General features: G+C 40.7%; 3 protein-coding genes across 4 annotated transcripts; 2 read left to right on the top strand and 1 right to left on the bottom strand.

Moving 5' to 3' along the window:
- The first annotated feature begins 882 nt into the window (after nt 1-882).
- Nucleotides 883-1,458, top strand: LOC125665371 (uncharacterized). Its single transcript, XM_056150932.1, has one exon. It carries the CDS (start codon nt 883-885, stop codon nt 1,456-1,458), a length of 576 nt encoding a protein of 191 aa, XP_056006907.1.
- A 1,160-nt stretch (nt 1,459-2,618) lies between these two features.
- On the bottom strand, nt 2,619-6,163 carry LOC125665863 (uncharacterized). 2 transcript variants are annotated; one of them, XM_048898772.2, is made up of 3 exons: nt 6,096-6,163; nt 4,425-4,696; nt 2,619-3,065 (listed from the first exon to the last, which is right to left on the bottom strand). In XM_048898772.2, the coding sequence occupies exons 2-3, from the start codon at nt 4,687-4,689 to the stop codon at nt 2,797-2,799; spliced, it is 534 nt and encodes a 177-aa protein (XP_048754729.2). In that variant the 5' UTR covers nt 4,690-4,696; nt 6,096-6,163; the 3' UTR covers nt 2,619-2,796. The 2 variants fall into 2 exon arrangements, with proteins under 2 accessions (XP_048754729.2, XP_048754730.1); XM_048898773.2 differs by having other exon boundaries at nt 5,910-6,102.
- On the top strand, nt 6,141-12,394 carry LOC125665864 (uncharacterized). The gene is made up of 3 exons (XM_048898774.2): nt 6,141-6,231; nt 7,325-7,603; nt 12,023-12,394. The coding sequence occupies exons 2-3, from the start codon at nt 7,330-7,332 to the stop codon at nt 12,265-12,267; spliced, it is 519 nt and encodes a 172-aa protein (XP_048754731.1). The 5' UTR covers nt 6,141-6,231; nt 7,325-7,329; the 3' UTR covers nt 12,268-12,394.
- The last annotated feature ends 1,925 nt before the right edge of the window (nt 12,395-14,319 follow it).

Raw genomic sequence — 14,319 nt, forward strand, 5'->3', positions numbered from 1 at the left:
GGAGGCAGCTGCCTCCTCCAACTTTTGAGCCAAAAAAAATTAAAATTTAAAGTTCATTTGAATTTATGTTGTTTCCAATAACTAAGAACATGATACCTCCCTTAAAAAGCATTCCAAATCTTTCTTTTAGAATGAGTTAGTCAAGTAACATCTTAGAAGGCCCTAGAATCAAGGATTTTGCACGAAACGTGTTCAGTGTGCACAAAATGTGCTCAGCGTCTGGGGGCCTGGGCGGCCCCCAGACCCCCGCCTAATTTCCTGCCTCCTCCAAATTGAAGGTTAATTTACGGCCCTGAACGTCGAATTAAAACAAACACCTAGGCTAGTAATTAAATGCAGTAAGAAATTCAATAAATGAATACTAATATAAAGCTGGTACATGTGCCTTTAAAAAACTTTAAAAATTAAAGAAATTCGATTATCTTCGTGAAAAAATTCATTGGACATGTAGGCTACATCAAAATCTGCTTTACGTCTATGCTCAAAATGTCAGTATATTACAATTAGTTACTGTCACCATTTGATCATTTTCTTTCTTTCTTTTCTTTTTTGTCCCCCCCCCCCTACTTGTCGCCACTGATTCGTTAGACTAGAAATTTTAACTTTATACCGCAAGAGTTTTAAACTATTTCTTTTGTATCGATAAATGTCAAAATATTGAACAGGTTCGTTACTGCCAATTAAATATATGAAAAAATATACGCATCCATTGTTTGAAATCCTCTACGAATATATGAGCCCACTTGCTGCCATCGAGAATTAGGTACTAGTACCGTTCATAGATACATGTACTCCCCGTTTAATCTAGATAGGTATTCACGGACGGATCAGCCACAAATGCAATAAAAAACGGAAGGGCTGGTATATACATCCAATATCCAAATGGAGAGCGACAATCTGAAGCAATACCAACAGGCTTGCATTGTTCCAACTACAAAGCTGAAGAAAAAGCCATCAGACATGCTGCACATACCATCACAGACAAAGTCAATATCACAATTCCAGTTGTTTTCCTTACAGATGCTCTTGTCTGTATTACAGGGCTTGACAAACAACAAGCTACCATCACTAGAACAGGCGCTATTTAACATTCAAAGTCGCATAACAGTGCTACAATGGATCCCTTCGCACTGTGGAGTCTATGGTAATGAACAAGCTGACATTCTCGCAAAACAAGGTGCTGGACAACAACAGGAGGAAACCCCAGTCTGCCTTGCAGAGATGAAAACCATAATCAAATCTCTGTACAGAAAATCCAAACATCAAGACAGTTACCACCATCTGTCGAGACCTGAACAAACCGTCATATTCAGACTGAGGACAGGACACAATAGACTAAACAAACATCTGAACAGAGTGATGAAAGTGGTACCATCCCGAATGTGTCCCTGTGGTGAGGCAGAACAAGATACAACACATATTCTACAGACATGCAAGAACCATCAGACATTGAGATAAAGGATATGGCCATTACCAACAACCATCCAGGAAAAGCTATTTGGAACAGTGGAGGACTTACAGAAGATCACCAGATTCGTAGAGGAAGCAGAAATCCAAGTGTAGAGACGAACGACAAGAAGATCTCGATATGGAAACTTGGGGAATGATTGTATTATTATTTCTATGCAGCCATTTATGATTACAATTTGTCCAATTTTTTTGAAATTCTAAAACTTAGGCCTAGTTTTCGTTCTAATTTATAACATTGTTAAGGGTGTTACACGTTGATTTTTGTGTTAGTATGCAAAGCAAAATAAGATTCACGTATTTGTAGAAATGAATTGTTACTATGTTCAACTTGTATCTATAGACATTTTGTATGATATCTAATTTGGTACATAATAATTCAGTATCTGCAGGGTGACGGGGAGGGTGACAGAGTGACGGGGGGGGGGGGTGATAGGTGACGGGGAGGATGAAGGGGTGATGGGGAGGTGAAAAGGATAGTGATGGAGGTTGCCCCCTCCTTTAACTGAACATTTAAAAAACAAAAAAATGTCATTTTGCAGTTTACAATCACCCTTTGGGCAATACCGAGTCTTAACACGTATGCCAGAGCCCCCCTTCTCTCACTTTCTCTCTCTCTCTCTCTCTTTCTCGATCTCCCTCCCCCAAACCTACTAAGTGATGACGTCCTCACAATGTGTAGAAGAGAATACACACATATTATTCTAAAGGCAAAAAAGTACTATGTTAGGTATAGCTATAGGGATACCTATATAAGTTTATATAATACTCTCTTTCGAATTATGAAAAAGGGTTTTTGAGAAAGAATATTAGTAAGGACATGTCCTCACATCACTTGTCCTCACTAAGCTAATATTTTGTATCTACATCTTTCACATGTTGTAGATCACATTTAATGAGGGCGTAATTGTGAGGACATTTTTTTTGTCACAGTGCAATTTTGTCCTCCCCTCTCTCTCTCTCTCTCTCTCTCTCTCTCTCCAACAAAACCTGTTACGTGAGGACGTCCTCACAATGTCTAAGAGAGAATATACCCATATCTTATTGTAAAAGCAAAATAAGAAATGTCCCTATTTCAGAATTATGATGTTCCTATATGGTGTACTTCTGTCCTAGGGACGCAGGCTAAATGGTCAAGGAAATACATATAATTATATCAATTTCTTCTTTAATTGTATCATTTCTAAATTCATAAAACATCATATTATAATTATAGATATTGTCACACAACAAACAATGAGAATAACTTTTACATATACAAATACACACACTTTGTAATCGTTATTTACAGATTTCTTAGAAGAAGCATTGCACGTGATATCTAATCATCTACAACATCGGAATGTCTCTGGCTTCAACTCTCAAACTTTCGGGTAACTCCCTCCTTCTTCGTTCTCTTTCTCGCTCAATCGCCTCGTGATAATAGCCGTAATATTGCCCTCGGTCGGACCTCTCCAGTGGGACAAAAGCATCGGCTTTGGGCCAGGAGATGTCCTGGAGCTCTCGCGGGGGCATACTGGGAAGGTCACGTGTGTAACCGAAGAGACGGCATTCTGGTACCCCGGACTGTAATACACCGATATCCTTGTGATAGTAACCTAAAATAAAGCAACCAATGACTGTGTGTAGGGCTTAGATGTAGCTCTTTAAATAGGCAAATATTGGGATATACCAGAGAGCTTATTTTGCTGTATTCTTGCATCGCCGTCTCAAAAGTTTATTTTTAAAAAAAATCAAATTATAGGTACAAATAGGCCTATACGTTTCAAAATACAAATGTAATTATATCCCCATGCGAAATGAAGTGAAAATTCACAGCTTCATATAATTTCGTTGCAATGTGTTCCTAATAAAATGTATCGTAATTGATACGCTTTGGTTTGAGGCCAGAAATATCTAATGGTAACTGAAATGAAATACTACTAATGCTAAGTTCTTGGTAAACCTGACACCCTTCTAATCCGACTGTTTCATTCAGTCCGGCAGCTGTTCGGTTTAGAGAAGTTTCACTGCATTGGCAGAATGGCTTTCAAATATTTTCCCATTTTTATAGAAGTAAGATTTTGTCATTGTAAATATTGCAATAAGATTGATTGATTGAATATTGTTTAACGTCCCTCTCAAGAATATTTCGCTCATATGGAAACGTCACCAATGCCGGTCAAGGCCTAGGGTTGCAAAATTTAGGCCTATGCTCGGCGCTTATTATCGTGCCACACCTGCTGTGATACGGGGCCTCGGTTTTTGCGGTCTCATCCGAAGGACCGCCCCATTTAGTCGCCTCTTACGAGGACCCATTTTAACCCGGATCCCTACGGGATATTGCAAAACAGTTTTGAATATATCGCGATACGTAAATTGATAGCATTACCTGGCTCTAATCGTGAACATTCATTTAAGACCTGAAAATACTCTACAATCATTTAAACCATGTTTGTATGCATCATCATGATTTATCATATACAGCCCCTCTTAAATATGTAGATATATATGACGGTAACCTCTGCAGGACCCCTATAAATCCCAGCTTAATACATCATCAAAGTTTCTCCCAAGCTAAATCACTATTCGCTAGTTATCAGATTGAACTTTCAGTACATATAAAACCTTTTCCATAATCCTTTAACACGCAGTCAAACACACAAAACAATTGGAAGTTTTCCAATGATTAAAACAGGAAATTACAGAATTTTATAGATTAATAATTTGGGTGCACATCGTTGTATTCCAATTTCACCCCCCATGTATTTATCGTCTCTTTTCCCCTGCCTGCTTCATGAACACCACAACATCATTCAGCTCCCACCCCTAACTTTAATCAATGTAACCCCTATCTCCCGCCCTTTACATTTTGACCCTCCCTATTTACCAGAGGGCGTGTCTCTCTTTTTCAATAAAATCCTCCCTATTTACCAGAGGGCGTGTCTCTCTGTCTCAATAAGACCCTCCCTATTTACCAGAGGGCGTGTCTCTCTGCCTCATGAAGTTCACCCACTCATCCTCGCTCTGCATCTCCTTGGCGTCTCGTTTAGTGTCTCTAGGCAACGATCGGTACTGGTGATGACCTATCCAGCTCCTCTCGGAGGGTACGTAGTGGGCAGGGCCATTCCAGATGAGTGACTTGCCATCCCCACTGAGATAGTTGTGCATGGGGGTAGCGTTGTGGGGCCCTCGGTCAAATAGTCTTGCACCGGCACTTGTTGCATATTCCGGGTGTTGCATGGTGAATCTATATGCATTGAAGCAAACTCATGTTTGGTTATTTGAAATAGAAATAGACATATTAGTATGTACTTAACTTGATCTATATATACTAGCCAGTTTGTAGGAAATCTGTGATAGATCGGGACCGTAGGAAGCAATTTCAAAGTGGATATGTAGGAGGCAACCCACTCAACAGTGTTGATCATAAAAAGGTCACCTGATTATCACACTGTCCTCTAAAGAGAATATCACACAAGTACACGTAGCCATGAGCAACATATTAAATGTTGATGAATGGTCGATCACTGAAACTTGACTCAATGGTAACCGAAACTTGATTGAATGGTTACCGGTTACTGAAATGTCCCTTCCATTCAGTGAACTCAAAGGCGACTTGAAAGTACTTTATCAGTGATGAGTAAGTTATCATTCAGTCATTAGTATAATGGTAATTTCTATCATTTTAGTACATCACATCACATCACAGGGTGAAATCTAACCTTTCAGTGACCTTTCCGTGACCTTTCCGTTCAGTGTTCGATTTCACCTTGTGATGCACGAGGACATTTTCTAAACTCTTTGAACTGGATGGTATCAATTTTATTCTTGATCATTCCCATTCCTTGTAATATTGTAACAGACACTGTAGAGTTTCTGCTGACAATCGAGCGCGGTACCTCCGGCACGACAGTCTAGTGTTCTTCTGACTGAGCTGAAGGGTTAACACATTAGCCAGAGGTAATTAATAGAAAGATTCTTATCTCCAACAAAACACTGTCTTAAAATAATTAATAAGACTAATTGACAAACAGATACAAAAAGATACAATTAATGATTTTTCAGGAAACATTTCTTCTTAGTTTTTCACATTATAAAAGAAGTGGATCAAAGGAAGTGTAGATCAATGTGATGTCAGGTGCCTGTGATTTGTGTTGATATTTAAGCTAATTCCTTTGGATGGGATGGTCAACGAGACTGTTTATTTATACTTGTAAATATACACTACATCTCCCAAGTCTAGAATGATGCATGTGTATAGACACACCCCCACCCCCGTCCCCGCACGCACTCTGTCTCGGTGTGTGTACAGGAAGAGTTACCGATCTTTACACGTGACACAAATGCATTTAACAGACCTGGCACATCGTTTTCAAAGCAGGGAGGGTGGATGGAGGGGAGGGGGGCGGGGCGGAAGAGAAAAGATTAAAGAATTTACATATGTGTGTAGTTGTACATACCTATTCTGACCAATGAATCAGACGTAAATTACAATGCATGTTGTAAAGAAACGAAAATTCTGTACATAATTGTCTTATATCTACTAATTAATATTGTCAACGAAAATTCTGTATATAATTGTTGTCCTATATCAACTAATATTGTCAACGAGACTAAGGACAGCAACGTCCGTTTAAAATTCTTACCTGGAACAGGTGTAAATGTAAACACAGGGGATATTGATCCGGTTACTAAGTATGTATTGCAATGTAAACATCCGGTTGTGACTTGTCCGTAATGCGATATTAGGAGCTAGAACACCCAGACAAGCCATTTAAGACGGTGAATATGCCTCATTTTGTCTTATCACACAGTAACTATTTAATTAATGGATTCTCTATCTTATGTTAAATCTTGTATGTACGTAAGACGACACAGCCATAAAATACACACACCAAGTATAAAAGAAGGGGGGGGGGTGTACTACATATATAATGTATGGAGTATATAATTGAACTATACACTCTGGAAAATACCGGATAATGTGGATATGGCACATACATGTACAGTATATACAGTATGCAAAGAGATTAAAGTCCGATGGAAGTAAAATTTGCAGATATTGAGCATGCAGCCCCATAAGAATGAAGGTGGGCGTACCCCTCCCTTCGGAATAAATATGAAATTCATATATGGATATCAGTAAAATGTTCAAGAGTATATGCCCTCTACATGAACACTTTGAAATGCCTTGGCCTGTTGTATTACATTAATTATAAAGGTCTTATACCGATTAACTAGGCACTGCACGGTCAATTATTCTAGAGATTAAATTTGTGTTAAGATAGTTACATATGTACGTCTTTGAATCGTTTCTTTTTGATAGACATCTGAGATATAACAATGGGTATTTGGCATGCACAACTAGTCTGATATGTGACTTTCGTTTAATACAGCCTTATGCATGCCCTTTTGACAGTAATAAAAATAATAGGATCATGCACGTGCATATTCATGTACGTTTCTAGAACTAAACTCGGTATATTTGGAGGATTTTCAATTAGGGGAGGGGTGTAAATTAGATCCCCTGTACTTATATACTTATGTTTGGCTTCTACATCTTTACATTTATGCATCTTAAAAGTAGCATTTAAAATGGATAAGTAAGGGTACCTTTAATACAAGCACAAGTACTGGATCCTCCACTCTAAAGTCTAGATAGTTTGTCGCAACTAATGAAATGCGTAAACATTCAGATGAAGATTTCACATTTATTCCAAAGCGCTTTCGCTCTACAGTACTTTGAGCAGTGGGATTTGACAATCGCTGTTGCTTTTCAAATTCCACTATAAGAGCCGTAGAGCGAAAGCACTTTGGAATAAATGTGAAATCTTCATCTGAATTTATATACATATTTACTGTTACCTTTCCTTAGCCGCCATGCAACGACCCGAGTACGCGACAAGTGCGGGAATAAACATAAGACTCAGAGGACCACACAATGCCACGCCCCTTCACAACTATCTGTCAGGTGACGGGAAGTCTCACGTGTATATGGGTCCCGCCTACTATGTTCCCTCAGAAAACCGGTGGATAAAGTTCCATGAATACCGCTCAATTCCCCGGGAATCAAAGAGAGATGCGATTCTGATGGAGTCGGAAGACCAGTGGGTAGCCTTCCAAAGGAAGAGGGATGCCGAAAGTCATCCAGGAGGTAAGGCTATCAACAATCTAATCAAAATTAATTAAAACAAATGTAGCAATCAAAGGATCTAATTTTAATTAGATTGGGTTTCTGTCAGAGGAATTTTCATGAAAATGACACGATGTCCAATTTTCTCAGTGTATACTGAGAATGAGGCATATATCGTGCAAATCTTTCTTTTAGTGCTTCAATTCATGAAAATAAATGTATGTACTGAAGGTAAATAACTAAAACAATAATATCTGTAACATAAATACTATTGTACTATTTTTACATAATCTCTAGCTGAAAATGTCATCATTGGTATACATGTAATAGTGTAAAGGCTGTTAACGGGGGGGGGGGGTAATAGGGGGTATACATGATTGATGAGATGGTAGTGGTCAATTAACAGGGAGTATGTGGGGGTATACATGATTGATGGGATGATTGTGGTCAATTAACAGGGGGTGTGGGGGTATACATGATTGGTGGGATGGTGTTAACAGGGGGTGTGGGGGTATACATGATTGGTGGGATGGTTGTAGTCAATTAACAGGAGGTGTGGGGGTATACATGATTGGTGGGATGGTATTAACAGGGGGTGTGGGGGTATACATGATTGATGGGATGGTGTAGTCAATTAACAGGGGTGTGGGGGTATACATGATTGGTGGGATGGTGTTAACAGGGGGTGTGGGGGTATACATGATTGATGGGATGCTGTAGTCAATTAACAGGGGTGTGGGGGTATACATGATTGGTGGGATGGTGTTAACAGGGGGTGTGGGAGTATACATGATTGGTGGGATGGTTGTAGTCAATTAACAGGGGGTGTGGGGGTATACATGATTGATGGGATGGTTGTAGTGAATTAACAGGAGGTGTGGGGGTATACATGATTGATGGGATGGTTGTAGTGAATTAACAGGAGGTGTGGGGTATACATGATTGATGGGATGGTTGTAGTGAATTAACAGGGGGTGTGGGGGTATACATGATTGGTGGGATGGTTGTGGTCAATTAACAGGGGGTGTGGGGGTATACATGATTGGTGGGATGGTATTAACAGGGGGTGTGGGGGTATACATGATTGGTGGGATGGTGTTAACAGGGGGTGTGGGAGTATACATGATTGATGGGATGGTGTAGTCAATTAACAGGGGGTGTGGGGGTATACATGATTGGTGGGATGGTGTTAACAGGGAGTGTGGGGGTATACATGATTGATGGGATGGTGTAGTCAATTAACAGGGGGTGTGGGGGTATACATGATTGGTGGGATGGTGTTAACAGGGGGTGTGGGGGTATACATGATTGGTGGGATGGTTGTAGTCAATTAACAGGAGGTGTGGGGGTATACATGATTAGTGGGATGGTGTTAACAGGGGGTGTGGGGGTATACATGATTGATGGGATGGTTGTGGTCAATTAACAGGGGTGTGGGGGTATACATGATTGATGGGATGGTGTAGTAAATTAACAGGGGGTGTGGGGGTATACATGATTGGTGGGATGGTGTTAACAGGGGGTGTGGGAGTATACATGATTGATGGGATGGTGTAGTCAATTAACAGGGGGTGTGGGGGTATACATGATTGGTGGGATGGTGTTAACAGGGAGTGTGGGGGTATACATGATTGATGGGATGGTGTAGTCAATTAACAGGGGGTGTGGGGGTATACATGATTGGTGGGATGGTGTTAACAGGGGGTGTGGGGGTATACATGATTGGTGGGATGGTTGTAGTCAATTAACAGGAGGTGTGGGGGTATACATGATTGATGGGATGGTTGTGGTCAATTAACAGGGGGTGTGGGGGTATACATGATTGGTGGGATGGTGTTAACAGGGGGTGTGGGAGTATACATGATTGATGGGATGGTGTAGTCAATTAACAGGGGGTGTGGGGGTATACATGATTGGTGGGATGGTGTTAACAGGGAGTGTGGGGGTATACATGATTGATGGGATGGTGTAGTCAATTAACAGGGGGTGTGGGGGTATACATGATTGGTGGGATGGTGTTAACAGGGGGTGTGGGGGTATACATGATTGGTGGGATGGTTGTAGTCAATTAACAGGAGGTGTGGGGGTATACATGATTGATGGGATGGTTGTGGTCAATTAACAGGGGGTGTGGGAGTATACATGATTGATGGGATGGTGTAGTCAATTAACAGGGGTGTGGGGGTATACATGATTGGTGGGATGGTGTTAACAGGGAGTGTGGGGGTATACATGATTGATGGGATGGTGTAGTCAATTAACAGGGGGTGTGGGGGTATACATGATTGGTGGGATGGTGTTAACAGGGGGTGTGGGGGTATACATGATTGGTGGGATGGTTGTAGTCAATTAACAGGAGGTGTGGGGGTATGCATGATTAGTGGGATGGTGTTAACAGGGGGTGTGGGGGTATACATGATTGATGGGATGGTTGTGGTCAATTAACAGGGGTGTGGGGGTATACATGATTGATGGGATGGTGTAGTCAATTAACAGGGGGTGTGGGGGTATACATGATTGGTGGGATGGTGTTAACAGGGGGTGTGGGAGTATACATGATTGATGGGATGGTGTAGTCAATTAACAGGGGGTGTGGGGGTATACATGATTGGTGGGATGGTGTTAACAGGGGTGTGGGGATATACATGATTGGTGGGATGGTTGTAGTCAATTAACAGGAGGTGTGGGGGTATACATGATTGATGGGATGGTGTTAACAGGGAGTGTGGGGGTATACATGATTGATGGGATGGTGTAGTCAATTAACAGGGGGTGTGGGGGTATACATGATTGGTGGGATGGTGTTAACAGGGGGTGTGGGGGTATACATGATTGGTGGGATGGTTGTAGTCAATTAACAGGAGGTGTGGGGGTATACATGATTGATGGGATGGTTGTGGTCAATTAACAGGGGGTGTGGGGGTATACATGATTGATGGGATGGTGTAGTCAATTAACAGGGGGTGTGGGGGTATACATGATTGGTGGGATGGTGTTAACAGGGAGTGTGGGGGTATACATGATTGATGGGATGGTGTAGTCAATTAACAGGGGGTGTGGGGGTATACATGATTGGTGGGATGGTGTTAACAGGGGGTGTGGGGGTATACATGATTGGTGGGATGGTTGTAGTCAATTAACAGGAGGTGTGGGGGTATACATGATTGGTGGGATGGTGTTAACAGGGGGTGTGGGGGTATACATGATTGGTGGGATGGTTGTAGTCAATTAACAGGAGGTGTGGGGGTATACATGATTAGTGGGATGGTGTTAACAGGGGGTATGTGGGGTATACATGATTGATGGGATGGTTGTAGTCAGTTAACAGGGGTGTGGGGGTATACATGATTGATGGGATGGTTGTAGTAAATTAACAGGGGGTGTGGGGGTATACATGATTGATGGGATGGTTGTGGTCAATTAACAGGGGGTGTGGGGGTATACATGATTGGTGGGATGGTGTTAACAGGGGGTGTGGGGGTATACATGATTGGTGGGATGGTTGTAGTCAATTAACAGGAGGTGTGGGGGTATACATGATTAGTGGGATGGTATTAACAGGGGGTGTGGGGGTATACATGATTGATGGGATGGTGTAGTCAATTAACAGGGGGTGTGGGGGTATACATGATTGATGGGATGGTTGTGGTCAATTAACAGGGGGTGTGGGGGTATACATGATTGATGGGATGGTGTAGTCAATTAACAGGGGGTGTGGGGGTATACATGATTGATGGGATGGTTGTGGTCAATTAACAGGGGATGTGGGGGCATACATGATTGGTGGGATAGTTGTAGTGAATTTAATGCGATTTGACACTTATCTTTCCGTTGTTTTCTTTTCCTGAAATGTTTGTTTGTAGAATAAACACAATTCTGACAGAATTTATCAGATAAAATGAAAGTAAGCAGCTTCCTTAACGTGTACCTCTCTCTTTCAAACGTTTGGTAGCGGATTAAGAGGGGGGACACACCCCTTCCCTTTTGTGACAAAAACAAACTGTAGTGTGATTTGACATTATACATACAAACAAGTGCATGAACACAAACAAATCAATTATTTGTTATTTATTATATATAAAGTATAACTAAAAATAACACATGAAAGTAGCCTAAAAACCCTGTAGCCACCACCCACTTTAATAAATCCTGGATCTGCCACTGTATTACATGCATGTATGAGTGTGTGCATGCATCTGAAGTTGAACCTTCTCATGTGTACACGGTGATTGAAATGCAATTATATACAGATATATATTACATATCATACAATACACGCACCCTGTTTTTCATGCATACATGTATTTTTATTGTCAGAAGATATAGGTGCTGTATGTGCGGTAATGTAATATCTTATGGAGATTGGTTAGTGACCTTCATTTTACCTACAGATTTTTACAAACATTTTTGAGTTTGAACGTAATTGGTTTCCTTTTGTAGGAATCACGATGTCCGGTAAACCAGAAGCTTTCACCGGAGTTCCGGTCCCTACGTTACTTCCATGGCGGAAAGATGCCTGGACCAAAAATTGGACAGGTTCCGGATACTTTTTGCCATCAGGAAACAAATGGTTCCATGATCAGGACTCGCCAGCTATACCCAGAGAATCTCTGATGTTCTATAACGAGGAGGACTGGATCAAATTTAAATACATGACAGAGAACCAATCACTAGCCAATAATTAAGTGATCATGTGACTTGATTATAAATTTCCAGAATAACTGTTAATCTTCAGCAACTGGTTACCCTACTGAGGTTCAATTGTCTGTCTTTCATATTATAGTCAATGATATAAATCTATTAATTTCTTTATTGAATTTTTTCAGTATTTAATGTTTATCTAAAAAATGATAAAATATGGTTTATATCAAGTGCTTTCCTTATAAATGTTCATATGCTTTCCCTCTGTACCTTCACACAGCTAAAATAGCACACAACAGCTAAAATAGCACACAACAGCTATTTAAAGTAGCACACAGCCAGAGTACCATACACCTGAAGTAGCACACAGCCAGAGTACCATACACCTGAAGTAGCACACAGACAGAGTACCATACACCTGAAGTAGCACACAGACAGAGTACCATACACCTAAAGTAGCACACAGACAGAGTATCATACACCTGAAGTAGCACACAGACAGAGTATCATACACCTGAAGTAGCACACAGCCAGAGTACCATACACCTAAAGTAGCACACAGCCAGAGTATTATACACCTGAAGTAGCACACAGACAGAGTATCATACACCTAAAGTAGCACACAGCCAGAGTACCATACACCTAAAGTAGCACACAGAGTACCATACACCTGAAGTAGCACACAGACAGAGTATTATACACCTGAAGTAGCACACAGACAGAGTACCATACACCTGAAGTAGCACACAGACAGAGTATTATACACCTGAAGTAGCACACAGACAGAGTATTATACACCTAAAGTAGCACACAGACAGAGTATTATACAACTGAAGTAGCACACAGACAGAGTACCATACACCTGAAGTAGCACACAGAGTACCATACACCTGAAGTAGCACACAGCTAGAGTATTATACACCTGAAGTAGCACACAGCCAGAGTATCATACACCTGAAGTAGCACACACACAACTGAAGTAAGCATGGTAGAAGGTGTCCATGACTGCAAGCAGCTAATTTAATCTAATATGATAATAATATAATTCCACTAATCTCACAGACAGTGTCAATAAATAGTTCACGATTTCACTCATCTCACAGACAGTATGTCGATATACTAGTATAGCTCACGATTCCACTCATCTCACAGACAATGTAAATGAATATGATTGTACCAGCATGAACAGAATATCTCACGAATCCACGCCATCAACTTGTCTCACAGAGAGTGTCCATAATTAAATGGCCTAGTTCGATCATCAACTTTAGTAACTATTGTTGAACAGAATATGATTGAACTGCCTTTGGCCGGAACCAGAGTGTCACTGCACATGTCTGGTCTACCACACATCAACCTATGCATAGAGAATGTTCAACTTTAGTAACCAAACATGCGCACTAAAGGCCCGGAAGCAAACTAGGCATGCGCAATGAAGTCAACTAGACAACTATATGTACTATGGTTGATGATCGAACTACGCCAATAAGACTGTACCATCATGATCAGAATTAGCCTACTGAAACGAAACAGATTGTATAACCGAACTCTTTTAATTATAATATTTAAAAATGGTATCTTAGGCCCCTGTGAAAGTTACCACATATAAATAAAATTCCCCTCCCCTTTGATGTAGGCGGATCCAACGCCGGCGACCCCACCCCTCGTTTAGTGTGTTTCCCCACACCTGTAACCCTCCGTTCTGAAATTTATGGATCCGAAACTAATTGCACATGGTATTTAATCATCTTCGGATATGTACATGTACTTTGTGCTTATTCACAACCCCCTTCCAACTTTTAAAACTTTGTATCAGTCAAGCCGAATGCCTACATCAAAGGGGAGGCGAATTCTATTTATATGTGGTAACTTTCACAGGGACCTAAGATACCATTTTCAATTATTATAATTAAAAGAGTTGTTATACAATCTGTTTCGTTTCGGTAGATTTCGTTTCGTACTTTACAGGTACCCGTCTTTTAAAGGGGCATGGACACAATTTAAGCTTAAAATTTTCAAATTTTATTTTTTTCATTTTTAATGTTTAGAATGCTTAATTAAGGCATTTCTAATGGTCAGCAAAAATTTGAATGTCA

The sequence above is a fragment of the Ostrea edulis genome, chromosome 10 (genome assembly GCF_947568905.1).
Source record: "Ostrea edulis chromosome 10, xbOstEdul1.1, whole genome shotgun sequence".
Lineage (NCBI taxonomy): Eukaryota > Metazoa > Mollusca > Bivalvia > Ostreida > Ostreidae > Ostrea > Ostrea edulis.